General features: G+C 31.6%; 2 protein-coding genes across 2 annotated transcripts; both read right to left on the bottom strand.

The window, feature by feature from the left end:
• Positions 1-6,395: 6,395 nt before the first annotated feature.
• LOC134682064 (perlucin-like protein) lies at positions 6,396-11,791 on the bottom strand. The gene is made up of 3 exons (XM_063541665.1): positions 11,516-11,791; positions 9,945-10,155; positions 6,396-6,519 (listed from the first exon to the last, which is right to left on the bottom strand). The coding sequence occupies exons 1-3, from the start codon at positions 11,736-11,738 to the stop codon at positions 6,402-6,404; spliced, it is 552 nt and encodes a 183-aa protein (XP_063397735.1). The 5' UTR covers positions 11,739-11,791; the 3' UTR covers positions 6,396-6,401.
• A 5,843-nt stretch (positions 11,792-17,634) lies between these two features.
• Positions 17,635-22,063, bottom strand: LOC134727881 (potassium voltage-gated channel protein Shaw-like). Its single transcript, XM_063592275.1, has 3 exons — positions 21,677-22,063; positions 19,833-20,058; positions 17,635-17,642 (listed from the first exon to the last, which is right to left on the bottom strand). Exons 1-3 carry the CDS (start codon positions 21,914-21,916, stop codon positions 17,635-17,637), a joined length of 474 nt encoding a protein of 157 aa, XP_063448345.1. The 5' UTR covers positions 21,917-22,063.
• Between the last annotated feature and the right edge of the window lie 68 nt (positions 22,064-22,131).

The following is a 22,131-nucleotide window of genomic DNA, read 5'->3' as shown; positions in this document are numbered from 1 at the left end:
ATGCTTACAAAAAATGACTGATTACCAGCTTAAATGTCTATGTCTGCTCTTTTTGTATTTGCTTGGCATTGTAAATCATCACGTGTCCTCACTTCCCGTTGCGGAATTCTTTATTTATTTATTAGATTTGTTCAACTCTAGTGATTTTGATACCTACGTATTTTTCCTGTTCAACATACAGTGCTCATATTTTACATACGGATTTTTTTAATGGTATAAAATTACCTAAGCCCTACATACTAAACTGCAATAAAAGAATTTATGTATTTCTTTAAATACATTTATTTCTTAACATAAGCATACCTTATTTGAGCACGTGGTGAATATATCTTATATGAAAAGCAACAGTCATTAATAAATGATTAGCAAAACTAGTTGCAAATGCATATAAAACTTAGTATTAATTCAAAAAACAATTTAGGATAGCGAATAATAATATATTGCAAATTTACATTTCCAAAATGGCCACCATTCAAGATGGCCACTAAATACTTCAATAGTCCTCAGTTTATATTCTTTGTCATAAGAAATACGAAAGTTTATCAAAATTAGTTGAGTAACATATTTTTCATATTTTTTCTAATAATTTTTATTGACTTTTTGGACATGATTTCATAATGGCCGCCCAGAGCCGCCATTTTGATTTTCTGAATTGGGTCCATAGCAATAAATGTTAGTTATGACCCCAACTAACACTCTGCACAGTTTGATGCTTTTACCACCTTCTGAGCAATTGTTTCACATTTCGACTGGACCACATTAGAGTAGACCAGTGATTAACACTTTCAACACGCAAACCAATATTCGAAGTTTAAAAGTAAAAATATAAATATGATACGATTAAGTACGATAAATTGAAAGACAAAACAAGGACTGAAACAAAAAAGTGAAATTTTCTTTATTTTTTGTCATGAAATTTCATATATTTGAACATGTTTATACGTACTCTCTTTGATCAAACTTCTACGTTTTTAAGAAACAAACAGAAAAGTTATATATACAAAGTTTGGCTTTACTGGTAGACATTTTTCTATTCAGGTGTTTATGACTATTTCATTCATAAATCCAACCAGTTTTTGAAAATTCAATCAAAACCTTTCTCTTTAAATTGATAAAATTTTTATATTTACTCTTACCGTCAAATCACAGTATCGTGAATTGCTGGAACGTAATTTAATCGGTTTTTTTTTAAACAAAAGTATTTTTTTTTTTTCTAACTGGAAAAAATGTGCCATTTATGACGTTGGTTTTTTTAGACTTTCATGAGACGCAGGAAAGTACGCTAATACAGTAAAACGATATGATTCAAATGCTGTATTGGAACTTTCTACAGAAAAATAGCTAGCATTAAAACATGGTTTTATCCAACATTGTCAACATTAGGATATTCATGTGACGAGATAGGAATATTACAGGGTTTTACCGTTCGTTTGGTTCGATTTAGTTTTTGTCTTAATCTGTAAATTTAAAGAAACCTCCGTTTTTCATTGTAAAATACGGTTTGTTAGTCTGTAGATACTTTTTTTGTGTCGTTTGTGTTCTTTCTCACTGACGTTTTCCATACATTCAGATTTTAATCATGCAAAAAAGGTAAAACAGTCAAACTTAAAAAATGTTGTACCTGTTATTAATTTCAGTTACTGGAGATTCGTTTATATTCGTTGTATCTAATTCTCGTGGATTTCGTTGATACAGGGGAACCATGAAATTATATGTCCAACGAATAACAATTTTTTCAAAAGGAATGTAGCATAATGTCACCTTAAACAAAAATTGAGAATGAAAATGGGGAATGTGTCAAAGATACAACAACCCGACCATAGAACAGACAACAGCAGAAGGTCACCAACAGGTCTTCAATGCGCCGAGAAATACCCGCACCAGGAGGCTGCATAGTACTGTTATAAATAGCCCCCTCTTTCTTACAACAATTAAAGAGGTGATCAGTTCTCAACATTTCATCCATTCACACAATTTTTGTTTTAATTGAAAAAAAAAATACAACAAAAGAACAAATGACAATTACACAAACACATTTTTTAAGGTAACTTTTCAAAATAATGATTTCGTCATTCATCAGGACACCTAATTTCAAATTAATTCAAACACTGTCAGCGTAAATACTGATATCCCAGCCTTTGATTTACTTTTAATTACATTCACAATCCTATACAATGTATTTCACGATCAAATTGCAATGCTTGACCACAGTTAAAAAAAAGGGACGAAAGATACAAGAGGGACTTTCAAACTCATAAATCGAAAACAGACTGACAACACCTGCCTAAAATAGAAAGAAGACAAACAGACAAACAGACAAACAACAAAAATACATGCCACAACATATAAAACTGAAGAATAAGGAACACGAACCCCACCAAAAACTAGTGGTAATCGCAGGTGCTCCGGAAAGGTAAATAGATCCTGCTCCACATGTGGCACCAGTCGTGTTGCTTATGTGATAACAAATCCGGTAAATACTCTAATTTTTTAGGTCTCATTCATGAAAGGGAAGGGGATTGTAGTTACGACGTAAAGAACATATCCGATATCATTTGTGAATCGGTTATTACTTTACGGTAAACAAACTCGTGATGGCGTCCGGAAAATTTACAAAGGGATGGTTTCAACTTCACCATTTGGAAATTTTGTAGCAGCAGCCCTCTATCAAGATCAAGAAAATCATGATATGAAATGCAAACACGGGAATATCATATCAATTGGGAGATATATGTTAAGTATTCTGTAATGATCATTCCTCTCGATACACCAAACGACATTCATGAAAACTTACATTCAAATTACAATGAGTCTGAAAAAAAACCAGTTAATAATGCATGTACTCGATAATATATATCATAATTTTGTGAGTATTTTAGTCTTTGTGCCATCTCATAAACATTGTAGGTCTGTTTGATATTATGCTTTATATTAAATAAATTAAATAACGTTTTGACCTGTAGAAGAATGATTTTTGTTTTGTTTCGCTTTTAATATTGACATTCTTTTCCTTTAATGTCTGAGCACGATTTATACATGAAAAACCAATCTTTAGCTATTGGGTTCAAATAAGGTCACAAATACAATAAAACGAATTGTTCATTTGCAAATAAAAAAATCATCAGCAATGTTTCTTCGCCTATTTTGATAAAATAGAACTAATTTATTTGCTAAAAACGAATTATTATTTCATCATTTCACTTATAATAGTGATTAAATCACACAAAATCATATTCTATGTTTTTTTTCTTTTAAAATCTCGTAGATAGTGCCTCTTTAAGCATTTCAATGTATAATGTTCTCGATGAAAACTGATTACAAATCACTTGTTCACCACACAGTACACATGTTTAATCATTAGGCATTTCATATCATGACCTCGGACTCGGAATTCTTTTAAACTGTTTTTACTGTGAGTATTGCTGTGTGTTTTTTTTTCTACATTGGTAAGAGGAATAGTGGAAGATTGAGAGCTTGCAAATCATTTGGTATCCCGCCTCTGGCCTTTGTAAGTCTTATATGGTTTTTAATATTAGTTTATTTTTATATGTTAGAGTTAAGTAAGACATCCATTATGACAAAAATATTACACATTTTTTGTGTAGAGGATATCAAATGTACCAGGATTATAATTTAGTACGCCAGATGCGCGTTTCGTGTAGCTACGTAAGACTAATAAGTGACGCTCATAGAGGCCAGCTGAAGCCCCCTCTGTGTGCAGGATTTTGTTCGATGTGTGGCCTAAGGCTGTTTTCTGCTCCTTGGTAGGGTTGTTATCTCTTTGACACATTACCCATTTTCAAATTTGATTGATTAAGATATAAACATATGAATAGTTATTTAAGGTACCAGGATTATAATAAAGTACGCCAGACGCGCGTTTCGTCTACATATATAAGACTCATCAGTGAGGCTATAAATCAAAATATTTGAAGTACAAAGTTGAAAAGCATTGAGGATCCAAAATTCCAAAACAATGTGCCAAATACGGCTAAAGTAACTTATGCCTGGGATAAGAAAATCCTTAGTTTTTCTAAATATTAAAATTTTTGTAAACAGGAAATTTATAAAAATGACCACACTATTGATATTCATGTCAACACCAAAGTGTTGAATACTGGGGCTGGTGATACCCTTGGGTACGAAACGTCCACCAGAATACAATGATCTTATGTGAGCAAAACTTATGAAACTGGATATGCATGGAAAGCCACACATGCAAAACAATTACGTCCTGGAGTATACAACACTGTCGTTTTGCTTAACGAGCCGTGGTTCGCGTAATCTCTAATGATGATTACTAGTCGAGAAAAACACTTCGGTCGCATCTTCATAATGCATGGTTTGAAAGTTTTATCACATTGTTATACTGTATAATATATTGAACATCCAATTAATATAGTTAAACTTATGCAATTAAGCAGCAACCAGTAATGATGGTTGAAACCGATATTGTTTAGCTCACTTTTATGAGTTCTACGTTCAGATGTCAAAATCAATATTAAGGAGAAAGAGAAAATAGAACAGTCTTTATTTCGTGACATCGAATGCTTACTAAAATTGTTTTTCTCAAGTCAAAGCAATAAATTCGTTTATGAGAACTATTAAACACTCTTTATATTTAAAAATAAATATGGTAAATTTATGCTTGCTTCATAATCGATTAATGACTTTTGAACAGCGGTACACTACTGTTGCCTTTATGGACGTCCAGTGGCAAATATTTCATGCATGGTCAGGATGACAAAGCTATGATAGGGTCATTTATAAATATGTTTAAGTTACAGCAAATGAGAAATGAGAAATGCCATTTTAGATCAGTTCGCCTATCTATATGAAGAAATAGATGTAAGTAATAACATCGCCAATAAACTCAGTTCTGATATAATGGTAATATTTTATATTTTAAAAATACAAATTATTGAATTGAAATGATTCAATATATAAAATAGTCTCTACGATCAGTAGAAGAAGAATGTTTTTAGTATTGACCCGTTTTTCGTGTGATCTTTAATATCTAGGTTCAAGGTCTAGCAATACAGAATTATATATTTTACTTTCATTGAGCAAAGGGTTTATGATTTTCTTTCAATCCGGTAATACTAATATGGCTATATTTGCTGTTCGTATATGTTTATCAACACTTTTCAAAGGTTGAACTTAAATATATGTAAGCTTTAAAATGTCTATATTTCATCTTTATATCTTATGTTGAAAAATTTGTTTGTCTCCGGAAGCATTACCTTGAATTTTGTGTGTTCGCAAAAATCTTTTATTATAAACGGAAAAACTATGGTCTAATCTATATAAAAACGAGAGACAAGAAACACGTATGTACCACATTAACAAACGGCAAGTACTCAAAATCAAATTCCTGACTTAGGACAGGTGCAAACAATTATAGAACTTATTTTGCTCACTGCCTCCCTAATTTCTACATTGATGCATCAAATCAGATAATATAAACACAAATCGTCACAATTTGATTCTTTGATTGTGCAATGACTGACGCGCTGCTCATATCTCTAAATATATCATGTACAGAAAATACAAACGCATTGAAAGATATCTGTAACACAATGTGTTCACTGCTTTTTTTTTTTTAGATCAATCGTCACCATTACTGAACAATAACATTACAATGAATGTCTCTTCGATTCTGAGGGGGCGGAAAAATATTAAAGCCCACGTCCTGATATATAAGACGAAGAGCTTATGAAAAAAAAAACGGAAGCCAAACCGGTCAAAGAATCCGACTTATAATTGAATTCAGTAAGGAAATACTTATTTTGGAAATGTTTATCAATTAAAAGGGCGTAAAGATATGCATTCTTGTTTCCTTGTATAAGAGATACTTGAAATATGTCAAAGGGAAACTAAAACTTATAAGTCAAAAATAAACTGACAACAACGCCATAACTTTAAAAAATACAGTCACCAGAAAAACCACAGTTTAAAAAATACAACTCAGAAAAATAAGTATTAAACACCTGAGTTGAGCAAACTATTCTTTGCAAATGTAAACCAAGAGTATGTTTTCCTGCATTTATGCCAGTCCTGCAGTTTTTACAATGAATTAAACAGAAAAAAAGGTGATTTAAAAAATTTGCCACACAAAAATAACACATTTATAAAGTTCACAATAGTTTCAAAAAGCAAAACATTTTTTTTTTAAAATAATGTCTTTTTATAAAATTTACTTTATTCAAAAATATATGTTTACCAAATTCTAAATTTATTTGGTGTCATCAGTTTTAAAGAGTTAAGAGTTATGAAACATATCGTTATGTTTGTTTCTGATTAAAACAAATAATCTGCTTCTATATTTAACGAATATTATACAGCTAGGAGAGACAACCTTCTGGCAATCAATCAATCATTCATTGGATAATTGCTTTATTTCAAAGGCAAATGTTCATGCAGTTTCGAGCTTCCTCTTTGCTATTCTGTAAGCAAATTTTCATGCAGTTGTCTCCACTTGTTGAAAATCTATTGTCGTGCCCTTGGTCTTCTTTTACCCTGCAATATTTTACCAGTATCATTATTGAAATCAAGTACGATAATCAGTTCATATTTAAAGTACGAAAACAAAAATACTTTTTTCGTCAAATAAAAGTGTTTCAGATCAAATAAAATGTTTAGTTGCACTTATATCAATTATATAAGTGAAGCGGATGTTCTCCTTAAAATTCGGAAAACGTTTGAAGAGTACTTATCTTTTCTGATAAAAAGACCTTGGCTTATGCCCAACAAAATGACATTTATACAATAAGAACATATCATTTCTAATATACCGTAACAGTAGAGGACTCAACCTAAAGCTTAAAATGAGTAACACAAAACTAAATTGATTTTTATTACTGAAATATACGATAAAACGTTTATAGTTACATATGTATAAATATTTAACACTTCAGACATAATTATGATTAAAAGCATTTCTTACGTAAATACTTTATGAGTATTCTAGAAAAAAAAAACACTCACGAGTTTTGTAGAAGATTTTTGAAAAGCTCCAAAATAAAATCAACTTTTTTAATTATTTCATAATCTAAAAGGTGTCATACCACCAATTTAAAGTTCCTATCTGTTCAACCAAACTTTGCAATTTTCACAGCTTTCTAAATATTTTACCTTAAGTTTGAAATTGAGAATGGAAATGGGGAATGTGTCAAAGAGACAACAACCCGACCAAATAAAAAAACAACAGCAGAAGGTCACCAACAGGTCTTCAATGTAGCGAGAAATTACCGCACCCGGAGGCGTCCTTCTGCTGGCCCCTAAACAAATATATACTAGTTCAGTGATAACGAACGCCATACTAATTTCCAAATTGTTTAACTTCAAAGAAACTAGGTATATCCTGAATTGTACAGGTGTCACCTTTCTGCATGCCAATTTTCAATATACATTCTAAATCATATTAGAAAGAAGAGAGCTTCCGAAAATAGGTACAACTAAAAAAAGTTTTCTGAAAATCTTAAATTAGTATACCATGGAGTGTATTAATCCTCAATTTTAAATGCAAACTCCTAGACAGATACAATTTGGCTCAAAATGGTCTTGATATATTTCTCTTACAACAAAAGTTTCATTTCTGAAAAATTCTTGGTTAGTTTAGGTGAACAATGACATCAAATGCACCATTTTTTGTCCAAGTAAGCCTACTTTCACATACGTTCTAAATTTGAGGGAGTAATTGGTGGTTTGACACCTAAAACCCTAAGGTAGCAATAAACAGTTAGAAAAAAATATTAAAATTTGCGTTTATAAATTTTACCATCTACTTTTTATTGCTTTCTTGCAATATCAAGCTTACTGTTTGTGTCATATATGGGCATATGTATGTAATCAGACGCTTCCATAGATTTTATATCCAGTATATAAAATGGTAAATATGATTACTTTTGGGGTGTATCCATGGCAACAATCTGCATTTATTTGTCATAAAATGTTGCAAAAAGGGGGAAAAGATGTCAAATATTTCTCTAAAATTTTACTATAAGTCGAATTTCAATCGCTTGAAGTAATACCTTTTCTGAAACTGTGTACATATATCATTCAGCAAATTGAATAAAAATAAATGTCTTTCATTTTTTGGTAAAATTGTGTCAAAAACTTCGTGTAGAAAAAATGTTTTTTAGTAAACATTACATTAATTTCTGGAGCGATTGCCGGTCTAGCTATAAAAATATGGATTGTCAAACAGAAAACAGCCCATACAAATTTTTGATGCTCTTATAAACCATCTTTGAAGGCTAAATTAGCACTCAGCTGTCTAAAAATTAATTTTATTACACAATAACTATCCTATTTGAAAAATCCACAGGGGCCAAAATGGGAAACTAAACTTCTAACTGTGTATTGCTACTTAACTTATTTCACGCAAAATATTCAGCATTATATCTGGTTGCTATGTTTAAGCATAATTTTAAGGAGGTAAAAATACATTTCCGTTTGTAATAATATTTGCATTTAAATATATATATATATATATATTTTAGACCACTCTAACTCAAAAGTTTTGCATGCACACGCATAAATATTGCGTTTTTTCTTATCCAACCGAATGATAGGTTTGAACGTTGTTTTCAATCTAGACTCATATATATATGTTAGACTCAGATCAACGCCTCGGCCTCAAATCGACGTCCGTTCATCAAATAGACGTCCGTTCCTCAAATCGACGTCCGTTTCTGAAATTGACGTCCAAATCTGACGTCACATTCTCAAATCGACGTCCAATATTTTGAAACTCTAATTGACGTCCAATATGAAGTCATGTATTGCCAAAACTACGTCCGATCGATTTAAGTCGTCCTTAATCGGTGTTCAATATCAATATATAATAAATTACTGAATTTAATTATTTACACATATACATGTTTTGTAGGGTTTAAACATTATACATACTTTCCATATAGACAAATGACATGCTGGTGAGGGTGTGTCAAGTAGAAAACAACCTAACGGCAAAAAAAAACCAAACGACATCTTGAGGGCATTATTCAATTTTCAACAATAGCCAAAATAAAGAAGTACAGCCAATTATTTCCACATGCATAGTATTATACTTCGGAATATGTGAGATATTTTTCAACAAATTTCTGAGTTTTACACCTGGACTGAAACATATACGCAAGCAATTGTCATTATGTTTTATGTTGTGCACAACTGTTATAGTTTAAGTGCTCACATGTTTAGCCCCGACATATGCTTTATTCCATTGGCCTGTCGTGCAGTGGTTTTAGATGGTTAATGTCTGTCATATTTGTTTTGTCGGATTTTTTATTTTTTTTATGAAAAACACCGATTACTTTATAATTTGAATTGTTTACATTATATATGTCATACCACATCTCCTTATTTTTATGTAGTCTCTTAAATTTAAAACTTTATATCACAACATATTTACATATTTAGTCTAGTATGTAATAAATCTTTTTAAAATCTTTTTTTTTTTTTAAATATATCCTATTTGTCACACATGTACATAAAATGAATGAAGGTCGAAAAGTTTCAGCTGCGGTCGGCTCTTGTTAATTTTGTATTCTGTGTCCAAAACGGACGTTGATTAGAAAAGCTAAAAATTGGACGTCGATTAGAGAAGCAAAAGAAATTGACGTCGATTAGATAGTCATACAATTTGCTGTCAATGTGAAAAAATAACTTATTGTGACGTCATATGTGGACGTCGATTTCAGCAACGGACGTCAAGTAGAGACCGGAAGTCGATCTGAGTCTTATATATATATATATACTTATTCAAGTACTTAACCATTGTCATTGATATATGGATTGAGAGCTCTTAACAAAGCAAGCGCTACGCATGTGCCATTATAAAGTGTTATTTATTTTTTATATCATATAATAATGTAGAAAAGTACCACATCATTTTCCTGTTTGCATTTGAAAAAAAGATTCAGCATATTCGAATGACTTACTTTTCGCACACAAAATAATAGGCATTGGTACATGGTTCATCTGCCCACTTGAAAACTGTTGAAAATTTGTAGTAACACATACAATTAGCACTACTTCCCTGGTTGGGTTGGTTGCTTCGCCAGTATGTGAAATCCATTTCTGTTAAAGGACTGTACCATCTCCAGTCACCTTCTTGGTGAATATCTGCACCTCCGATCCATGCAGTTGTTTCTAGCAGAGAAATAATTGGAATATTTATAAGGAAGATATTAAAAGCGTACCTATACAAAGATAATTTGCCCCAATTTGTGTAACAAAAAGCAAAAACCCATTTCGTCGTTTTTTTCGTGTACAAATAAACTTGTATCATTTCAACAGTACCTAACCACAAAAACAGAATGACGTACAGTTGTCGCCTATACCGCCTAAAATAGCACTCCACAGTTAGAAAATGAAATTGAAATTGAACCACTAAATGTTTAATCATCTGCTATTCCTGGTTTTCTTGTACATTAAGCAAACTGTTTGTGTCATACATGTGCATATGTATGTCGTCGGTATATTCCATAGATTTGATTTTCAAACTTCAATATGCTGAAATTTAAGTCCTTTTGTGTGTATCCATGGCAAATTTCTGCATTTATTTACCATAAAATTTTGAAAAAGGGGGTTAAAATGTCACTTATTCCCCCAAAATTTTGTCAAACTAGAAATTTAATGCCTTTGAATGATACCTTTCCTGAAACCATTGCAATTAACATGATGAATTTACCACATGATGAAATAAAGAATGGGTGTCTTTGGCCTCCTTTTTCGTAAAATTTGGGGGAAATACTATACAATAATGCCGGACAAATGCTAGGTTTGGATATGAAAATTTAGACTGTCATACAGAAAACAGCCCATGCATTTAATCATTATATTTCACTGATTTTTTAAATACAGAAGGGGAAATAACTCTCATATGGAGTCTCTGGATAGCTGCGGTAAAAAAAAAAGTAACTTCCTTTCGATATAATAGATATTTTGGAAAAATAAATTTGTTGCTTTTTTACAGTAGCGAATCAGGTCTTATAACAAGAAAACAGTGTTCGGGGAGAAAACTCTTACACAGAAAAGTGTTCGGTTAAACAGGGTCAGTTTCAAAATCTTATAGACTGTATGATATTTTATACCAAAACACAAAATTATACACATAGCATGACAAAAAAACACCAATATATTTTTCTCAGAAAAGTTGAAAAACCTAGTTATATACAAATGGTACGTAACTTGCATTAATCAAAAGGAATTGAAAATGGCATGCTAACTGTTACCACATGCTTCATAGACCTTGTTGGTAATCATACCACATCTTATTTTTTATAGGATCGAGTGAAACACATTTTTAATCGGCTACAGCCTGTATGAATTTTTTATTTCGAATATCAACTCATTGAAAAGTACATGTATGCATAAACGTTATGGAAATAACATGTATAACGTATTGTTACAGTAGAAAATTCGATTTATGTTGTAAAAGAATATAGCTACATCTTTTTTCAAACTTTTATATTGTAACGTATGTACGTTATCTAGAAAACTTACTTACTGTTTGTAATAGAGATTAAGAAACTGTTTTCATTTGCACTCATAACATGTGCCAATCTACCTCCCATTGTCTGACACACAGTCTGCGCATCAAACCAATTTAACTTGTGTTCAATAAACATATACTTTTTACTTCCAAATGAATGCCAATTCACGCTTAAACCGATATCAATAGTATTCAAAGTAATAAAAATTACAAGCAACAAAGCTCCTAAAATTGCCATATAGAATAATTCGTCAGTTGAATAACAACCAGCCGATGCTTGTGACACTGTAAATTTACACGAAGTATGTTTTTCCGGCGGACATCCGACACTCAAACTTAGTTTTGACTTTTTAACACTGTCTCTTTATGCAGTAAAGGAGTAGGTCTGGTAAGGGCCGATTTTGGCCTCAAATTTTAGGTTCATCTTACGAAAGATTTTGACACTTTTTAAACACTTAAGTGTCTATTGCAATTGATTCAATTAGTGTGTATGATAGATTTAATTGATGTAGTAATCAAAAACGCTCCGATTCAAGCTTAAATATGAAAAATCTATCAAATATGCCAAAACAACGTCTATTTTCAGATGGTTTTTGACAAAACTGAATATGGCCGCATCCGTGTTCATCCTAAACCTAAATATATGTTATGTATTATCATGAAATACAACTTCCATTTCAATGCTATTAATGAACACGAATGCGGCCACTTTAATTTAAGACGGAAACCGTCTGAAATTTAACTTAAATGCTAAATTGTGAAGATTTCAGTAATTTTGCATCACTTAATGATGCTAGTACCCGATATATGTGCATTTTATTGCCGAAACAACCCATATTCATGTATCAGAAGCATTCTTCTTTCCAGGAAATAGCTAAAAGATTACATTTTCACGATTTTGTAAAACTGCTATATTTTGGGGCCAAAAAGGGGTCTTACTGAACGTACTCCTTTGCTGACAAAAATATCAACCCGTAATAAATATTTCTTGATATATTTTTTTTTCGTGTTCCTGATCAATTATTTATATTTATTATTTATGCTTGGAAATTCAAAACAAAGTTTTGAAAGACCCGCATGACCATGATACCGGTGTTATATTGTAAAAAAAAGAGTAAAATCACAATAATACTGAGCTCCGAGGAAAATTCGCAACGGAAATTTCATAATCAAATGGCAAAAGCAAAAGCTCAAACACATCAAACGAATGGATATCAACTGTCATTTTCCTGACTTGGTTTATTCATTTTCTTTTTCTGGATTTAAAGCTTGCGTTACCTCTCATTGTATGACAGTCGTATCAAATTCCATGAAGTTAACAATGATGCGTGAACAAAACCAATAAAAAGGGTCTACTGCATCTTGCCCTATCGCTTTAATTTCATTTCGTTAACAAGAAGATTTTTTTTTTAAAATTTGGTTTAGACAAACATATTAGTAATGACTAATCAGTATTTCATTGATCAAAATAACTATTCCCAGTCACACTAGAAAAAGCATTTTGATGATTATTATTCGAGAAAAGCGCTTCAGTCGCCTCAAATTTATAATGCATTGTTTCAATTTTTTATCGCATCATTATAATGTATAATTGAACATTTAATCATTCAAATTATGCAATTAAGCAGCAACCAGTAATGGTGTTTAAAACCGAGATTGTCGAGCTCACTTTTATGAAAAAATTAAAGAGAAAATGCAAATAGAACAATCAATAATTATTGCTATGAGTACTATTGTATTAAACATGCCTTATATTTCAATGTTCCTACAACTCAGATTTTGTCCTGAATACTTTTTTGCCATAATATTTCATTCTGCATAGCTTTATGTGGGTATGTTATAAACATCTGGAGCAGGATATGCTTACCCTTTCGGAGCACCTGAGATTACGACCAGTTGTTGGTGGTGTTCGTGTTGCACACTCTTTATTCATCTATGTTGTGTCTTGTGTCTTGTACTACTATTTGTCTGTTTTATTTTTCTATTTTAGCCACGGCGTTGTCAGTTTATTTTCGATCTATGTGTTTGAATGTGCCTCTTTTTATCGGGAGTACTAGATGTTTTGCAATAATATGTAATATAAACTGCAAAAGTTTGTGTAGGTATACTATGCATTTAATAGCTACATATCAAGGTTTTGGAAATTACTACCACTCATTATACTTGATAAAAATATATGATAATTGGTTGATTAATGCTTGCTATATTTCCAGTGGCAAATATGAAATGCATATTCCAGACTTTATACATTTAAAGAGGCCATTTATAAGCATAGAAAATGACAAATGACAATTGAGATCTGTTCGCCTATTTATAACAGGAAATACGTATACATAAAAAGTAACAAAATCGCCGATAAATCGAGTTCTGCTATGATCATACTTTTCTTTATTAATTAATTGAACTGATTTAATATATTAAAAAAGTAATGTATTCTCGAGGTCTAAGATATACAATCTCCATATCTCTACGATCACTCATCATCATCAACATACACGTCATCGTCACATAATTATATGACTTTTCAAACTTTCTTTTTTCCCCAATCTCTTCTTTATACATATGATTACTAGTATTTTATTCTAGAAACTGGGTGCGTTATACATGTTATATGCATGTCCATTATATTATACTATTATAATTGTAATTTTATAAATTGTGATTTACTTGTTTCTAATCCATTTTGATTTAATTCAGCAATTAAAATAAGTTTAAACTAAGAATGTTTTTAGTATTGACCCGTATTCCGTGTGATCTTTAATATCTAGGTTCAAGGTTCAAGTTTCAGCAATATATATCTGACTTACATTGGACAAAGGGTTTATGATTTCTTTTACTCCGGTTAAACTTATATTGTTATCTTTGCTATTCTTATTCGTTTCTCAACACTTTCAAAAACTTGAACATAAATAGATTATCAACTTTAGATTGTCTATATTTCATTTTTATATCTAATATTGAGAAATTTGTTTGTCTAGGGAAGCAATAAGTTTTATCATGTGCAGTTGCAAATGACGTACGGATGTGCTGACGTTTAAACACATAACGTAAATTCTGTTCTCTGTTGATAAATAAAGTTTTTGTTTGTTTGTAGAATTGATTTGAACATTAAAAGCGAAGATCAAAGAATTTATGTTCACAAATTTACTATAAATAAAGAAATTAAATGGATATGAATTTTTTGAAATCCCCGGTGTTCTTTTTTTTTTCTATAACTTCTTTGAAGAATTTAAAATCAATCAGCAATATTAAAATCCTAAACCACAAAAGACATAAAATACTCACGCGTCTATAAAACGAAGTCACTAAAGATAAAAGTATTTTGTTCTACAAACGATGATAGAAAAAGGGCAAGCAACTTCTTAAGAATAAGATAAACATTACAAATCATTATGTTTACATAATCGTGCTACAAATTCGCGGGTAAATACAATGTGCATGTGTATTATCTTACATGCTGCATATTTACGCGGTCTCAGATCTGTAAATCACGTTATAATTGTTTGATGTGTAAATTAAACCGAGTGTTTCCTTTTTCCTGTTGTGATGCCATGACGTATATTCCTCCATTGATTTGATAAAAGATATTTGCATGACTGGCTATACATTCATATAAGGCGACACAACATACATAAAGGCAACAGTAGTATACCAGTGTTCAACAGTCATAAATCGCTTGAGAGAAAACAAATCCGGCTTTAAAACTCAAATAGAGGGAACTAAACCAAAATAAAAATAGAGACACTAAGTGCATCAAAAACAAACTATTTGATAGCAACTGACATATGCCTAATTTAGAACAGGACATTTCAAGAAACAAATGGTGGGTTGAACCTGATTTTATGACTGACCAAACGTCAAGCTTTGCGACAATGTCAAAATTATATAGTCAGTCTAGCTCTGTTTGAAATGTGTGCAAGTTGACGGTCCAGTTTCATATATCATGATTTGTTTATTGAAAACACTCTTACTAGTCCTGTTACCACCAAATATTCGATAATTCAAAAAAAAATATGGGCGTAGTTTATCCGCATATGAATAAACTTAACTGCTCGACGTTTCAGATTTTCGACCCCATAGTAATAGATTATCGTAGTGTGTTTGTGAACCTTTAAGAGTTTGGGGTCTTTATGCTCTTTAACCTCGTACTTTATTTTGCCTTTTGAAAGATTTTTGAGAGTTACCACAAGACCAGGACAAACATCCTCTGAATGACCCGAAGTGTGTCGGATTTGTTAGTAGATATTGCTACACTAGTTATGTCCGTCGTATAACACCTGCTAAAACACCTTTGTTTAATTCATTTTTATCTTTACAGATTTGTAAGTATAACTTGTCTTACTCTGTACTATCGGATATGTGGAATGATTACCTATGATGACAATCTTATAAATTACGATTATGGGAGGGATACATTTTACAATAAATGTATGAATCTTCGACGGACTACTAAGTATAGTTACAAGTCTTAAGAACCCTTTGTTGAATGTAATTTGTTATGACTACTTGATACATTTATTAAAAATATCAAAATTCGGTAATCATCTTTAGTGAGCTTTGGCGACATATCATCAGACAACCATTTGGTGGAGAGGTTTAGCTATCTATTTAACTAAGTTTCATATAACATTGTCTACATAAGGAAATGCCTTCATTAAGTCAGAAATATTGTTTTCCTTTTGTATGATGTTTTTGAACCTTCGATATTATAATTTGAAAAGAGAATTTCTATAAATCTTTTTGTTTTGTTTTTACTTTTTTTGGACTATCTAGTGATCGAGTTTTAGCACAGCGAAACTCAAAATGCCAAATATTAATGTCAGATATTTGATAGATCCTCATTCAAAGTATTGGTAAATAGAAATAGTAAAAGTATTACAAATCTGGAAAGTGATTATGCTATACATCTACGATTGTCAACAATTATGTCTTAGACAATACGCACGATGGTATGAGTAGCAAATATCCAAATCGTTTTAAGCATGCTGAAAGGAAATGGTTATGTAACAATATACCAATGTAGATGTCGGAAAACTTTGATTTATCTATCGATGAACGGATGTCAACACTCCTTTCAAATGAATTGCGGGATATAAAAAACTTGGCTATTCTGTAAGTCTGCATTCTTTGTCATCAATACGTTTTTAATCAAACACAGCTAGAAATGGTAAGGTAATGGTAATCATCCTTTAAACAAAGCATCGTTGGAAACAGAACAAAGGTTTAATCTATAATTTGCACGTTTATAACGATATTAATTTAAGATTACATGAAAATAAAATTTAGAACATAGGCCTGTCTGTAATTTGACTGAGTGGATATGGATTTGTTTCTAATGTAAAGATAGATCTTATGTGTTGTACTGATTATTATTGTAAAAGAGGGACGAAGGATACCAGAGGGGAAGTCAAACTCATAAATCGAAAATAAACTGACAACGCCATGGCTAAAAATGAAAAGGACAAACAGAAAAACAATAGTACATGTACGACACAACATAGAAAACTAATGAATAAACAACACGAACCCCACCAAAAACTAAGGGTGATCTCAATTGTGGTTATGGTTTCGGTTTAGATTTTTTTTAAATTATTTTTGCATTTCAAATGCATCATTTTTTTAAAATGCGAATAAAACGTAATCGATAAATAAGCAAAAACAACAAAGATTTAAAAATTAAAACTTTTACAGTATATCAATTAAAGTAAGGACGTCACGTGTTTCTACAAAGAAATTCAGAGATGGCTAATTTGTCCTACGGTCAAATAAAGTGGTCGTCATTTCACATCATCACTATATATTACCCTGACTTGTGCTATGCATACTAGAGCGAACTGGTTCCTGGAAGTTTAGTAGTACAAAAACATGTACTTCTGATCTGATACGCAAATGTGCCCTCATAATTGTATAAAGTTTTTTTAATATTCAAAAGCATCTTTTAATAAGGGTTCTACAGTGATATCAAGTGAACAAACTTTCATTTGATACCAAAACTACTCAAATATATCATCTATTGAAAAAGATACTGTTTTGTTTAAAATATGGACTTTTTTGTTGTATTTCCTTTCCGAAATAGCGGTTCCATACCTTTGAATTCAAAACTTCTGAATATAAAAAAAAACGTATTACTAAAGTTAAAAAGCTGAAACAGCAAACATCAGTTCATAAATAATTACACATAAAAAATAATTCAAATACTATCCTCGAACCAATGGCGGACAGGTCCGGCTCTGATGCGACACCAATTTAAGCGCTAATGAATTTTTTCCGATTATTTTTTATCTGTATCATTAGCCTTACACTGTTAAAACACATTCCTCCTAGACAACATATCAAATATGTCAGTACGAACAGAAAATATATCTTGTCTTTTGAAATGTAGGCGGCGCTAATAACGTCAAAAGTTTTGTGTGTATTTCACTTAAGATAGGCAATTGCAGATAAGTTGTGGGTTAAACATTTTGTAAATGCTAAATCTAACAACTAACTTGCAACAGTGGTGTAACAGCACAGCATAAGATCAAACAGTGGAAATCATTTAGAAATTGTATGCGTTTTGCTCATTGTTGACAGCCGTACGGTGACCTCTAGTTGTTAATGAATGTGTCATTTTGATCTCTTGGGGACACTTGTCTCATTTGCAATCATACCACATCTTCAGGATTAGCTTCTAAGAACAAAGACCGAAAGACAAAATATTTAGACAGCTTGCACTGATTCCATATCTGTATATCAGTACAAAATAAAAAGACAGGATTTTATTTATTTGCCCATTTAAAAGGCGATACATTTTCTATTTTTTGATTTTCAGACGAAACAGTAATGACTATGATTTACTTGTGGAATCTATATGAGTTGACTGTCTTTTTGAATATTTCGATGTTTGCAAAGTTATCTCAAAAACAATATTTCTAAATTTTTATAATTTCCTGATTAAGATTTTGTTTTGTAACCACAAAGCAATGTTTAGAGAATAAGCAAGTATAACCTACAGTCAGACTTTTGCATCATCTTTTTTTATCAGAAACAAACCATGTTTTATAATTTCTACACAAGCTGCGGATCTTCTGTCGACGGAGATGACATTGGTGTTCACAATGTCTCTTGTATACGTCAGTAAAAATTGTTGGCAATAACTGCTATTGGCACGATTAACAAAAACAGGCCGAGAGTCGAGCAAACAGATGCTATAATTTGCCCACATTTTGTTTTGTGGTAGATATCGCCATAACCTTTTTTTTTCATAGTGATAATAGCCCGATAAAAGCTACTGATTGCATTTCCACAATATGTATGGTCATCCCAAAAATAATGGACGAACTAAGCAAAATTAAAATAAGCAAACGAAGCATCTATATACTATTTTTTTTATCGATAGGAGAATTATTCGCAATCCTTCTATGAAACGCTCCAAAAGTAAAAATCTGAATCCTTGTAAAATGACTAACGAATACGCAAAAATGAAAAAACGTCATTTGAATCGGGAAATGCATTAACTATAAAGTGTGCAAATTAGATTGTTTCAAAGACAAAGTGAAGACGTACAAAACACTACATTTATACGTCATATCACAAATATTTCTGATTTTGCATGGTTTCAGATGAGTTGCGGCGAAATGAAATCGGTCTTTTCCTTTGGTAGTATAGATAACTTCTAAATATTGGAAACTTTACTGATATAAATGTTTTATCTAACAAAGTAAGTTGTAAAAGAATAAGTAAGAAGTATAACCTTCAATCCGACTTCTGAATTAGTATTTGATCGGAATTAACTCTGTTTTGTCATTTTTACACAAGTTTCTCGTTTTCTGCTGATGAAGATGACACTGATGTTCACAATATCTTTTGTATAAGTCGGTGAAATTGTTGGCAACGACCGCTATAGGCATGCTCAACAGGAACAAGCCGAAAGTGGCACAAACAGATGCTATTATTTGTCCGCATTTTGTTTTTGGGTAAATATCGCCGTAACCTATGGTTGTCATAGTGATTATAGCCCAATAAAAACTACTGATTGCATCTGCGAAATCGCCATTCATTTCCACAATATGCATTGTCATTCCAAAAATAATGGACGAAATTAGTAAAATTAAAATAAGCAAACAAAGCATCTTTATACTTTGTTTTATCGACAGGAGCATTATTCTCAATCCTTCTATGAAACGCTCTAAACGGAAAAATCTGAATCCTTGTAAAATTACCAAAGCATACGTAAAAGTAAATAATGCTTCATTCGAATCAGGAAATGCGCCAACTATAAAGTGTGCAAAACATCCGACTACGGATACGATATCTACAATATTTAAAAAACTTCGAAAAAAAGCTGATTTACACGGACAAGATGCTAAACGTAACGATGTTTCTAAAGTAAAAATAATGATGCAAACATTAGAAACGATGCCAATCCAGTTACCGTGGTTACAAAGACGTTTGTTTATACCTTCATCTGATGTCTCGTTATAATCTCCCCTGATCTCCGTTCTTGACAACTCAAAGGATTGGATTATTGATAAAAATATGGCTATGCACACAACACACAGGTAAAATATCTGCCATACCTGAAAAAAATAATTAGATAAAAATAAAAGGATGAGAAAGGTGGACAACAATGTTTAGGAAGCCAAAGGGACAATAAAATTTCAAAAGTCAGAGGCCAGCAACACCATTCCTTTCAATAAATGAAAAAAACATGAACAAAGCAAAGACTTAAAAGTGCAAATAATAGTCATTAAAATAAAATTGAGAATGGAAATGGTGAATATGTCAAAGAGACAACAACCCAACAAAAAGCAGACAACAGCTGAAGGCCACTAACGGGTCTGCATAGACAATAAAAAAAATAAGCAATACGACTCTCACCAGGAAACCGATAGATCTCAGGTTTCATGGAAGTGTTAGTAAATCCTGTTAAATATGTTGCAGCCTTCCTGTAAATCATGTTTAGTAAATATTTGACAACATGTAGAATTAATGAGTTGATCTTACAATGGCGGACAAAAGGGCGTTATTATGGGAACGAAAATTTGAACATATACATATACATCTGATATTTCATGACGGTGAACTAAATCATAACGGTCACAAATCTGTGAAAAGAACAGTTTTATCTGTACCTCTAGAAACCTTTTCTTCAATAATTTTCTAATCAGAAGAAACCAGATATCAAAGACATTATGATAGCAAATGTAAGCTCTGAAATATTTTTATTTATTGAGAGAAATTTATATTAAATGCAATTGCGTATGATATATTGCTTTGTATAAGAATGCATATGTTACCTGTCCAAATTTGAATCATTTCTCTTGTAAAAAAGAGATCGCCGAACACTAACTTCTATGTACAGTTATGATATGAGGTGAACTATCCTTATTAGTGAAAGAATGACATTTAAATAAAAACGTTTGTTATGGTATGAATATAAGAAGGTTGACGGTTCAGAAACTTGAACATGAAAAAATGAGATACAATTCAAACGCCGAAGCTAACAATCACCGACAAAAGACATACAGCAACTAACGATAACTTATGAATAAAAGGTTTTACAAGGGACAACTTATAAAGGACTTTGCGGGGTTAAACATATACACGAGGTCTAAACTATCCAATTAACCTAGCACAGGGGTTTCACAGCTCAACATTAGAAAAAAACGTAAACTTCGCCATGCACAATCAAAACTCAGTAAAGATAAGACAACTATATTGGAATAAAAAAACTTCAGGACCGAAGAAATGTGACTGTAATAAGGTGAAACACTGACACAACTTATCTGTCAACCATTTAATGGTTCCGGTTTTTTTAAAGTTATTTAGCGATAGAGCATATAGAGACGATGTAACTATTTCCTTTCAAAACTGCAATGCAGCAGTATTTGTGTAATGAGTTCATTTTTGTTAATATTGTGCGTTTATAGTAAAACAAATTTCTCAATAAAGACCTAGATAAAGTACTAGTGTTTATGTTTATTTTTTCAGGTTCGAAACAAGAAGAACGTATACTACTTTCAATTTACATTTCGTATTGCTTAATAGAAATAAAAAACAAAATAAATAATTATCTGATTTGTATTTTAATCGCTGGCAACTTTAATAAGTTTCATATGATATTGAACAAATCTTATCAGACTAAAAATAATACAGAAATATTTCAACTGTTGTATTTTATAGCTTAAAACTTACGAATGCAATTTTTGATGAACCGGGACTTTCCAGTAAATTCCATATTCTGCTCTTGACTTTTGATAAAGAGCTTGTGGAACTGTATATCACACAGTTTCTATGGAAGAAGTGTGTGTCGATAACTTTACAGGTCTTCAAATCGCTATCAACTGCATAGAAATATTTCCAGCAGCATGGGCCGAGATCAGCAGTAGATATTTCCCAAAATTGAAGCTCATCACGAATTTGTTCTGCGCACATGTTGGACAGAAAATGCAGTTTTCCAGTTCGGTAATAGTCTAGTACCGATTGGAATATCAATGGATTCCTATCAAAGTAGTACACTTCAGTAGTTTTATCAAAATGTTCGCATGTTTCTGAAATGTTCGCCAACTTGGTGTCTGGATAACGTTGGAGAGTACTCCGTTTAGTAACAAACGTTTGTCCACCGATATCAATTATTACTTTTTCAAACA

Source organism: Mytilus trossulus, chromosome 8 (genome assembly GCF_036588685.1).
Source record: "Mytilus trossulus isolate FHL-02 chromosome 8, PNRI_Mtr1.1.1.hap1, whole genome shotgun sequence".
Lineage (NCBI taxonomy): Eukaryota > Metazoa > Mollusca > Bivalvia > Mytilida > Mytilidae > Mytilus > Mytilus trossulus.
Note: the sequence above shows the minus strand (reverse complement) of the source record. Positions and strands in the feature narration are given on the sequence as shown.

What these genes read in the sequence shown, in the direction of transcription:
- LOC134727881 (XM_063592275.1), bottom strand. Translation starts at nt 21,916, where the DNA reads ATGTGCGCAGAACAAATTCGTGATGAGCTTCAATTTTGGGAAATATCT. An exon ending in GTTCATCAAAAATTGCATTC is followed by an intron (nt 20,059 to 21,676) that starts GTAAGTTTTAAG and finishes TATTTTTTTCAG; the next exon opens with GTATGGCAGATATTTTACCT.
- LOC134682064 (XM_063541665.1), bottom strand. Translation starts at nt 11,738, where the DNA reads ATGGCAATTTTAGGAGCTTTGTTGCTTGTAATTTTTATTACTTTGAAT. An exon ending in CTTAATCTCTATTACAAACA is followed by an intron (nt 10,156 to 11,515) that starts GTAAGTAAGTTT and finishes TTTCTCTGCTAG; the next exon opens with AAACAACTGCATGGATCGGA. An exon ending in TATTATTTTGTGTGCGAAAA is followed by an intron (nt 6,520 to 9,944) that starts GTAAGTCATTCG and finishes AAAATATTGCAG; the next exon opens with GGTAAAAGAAGACCAAGGGC.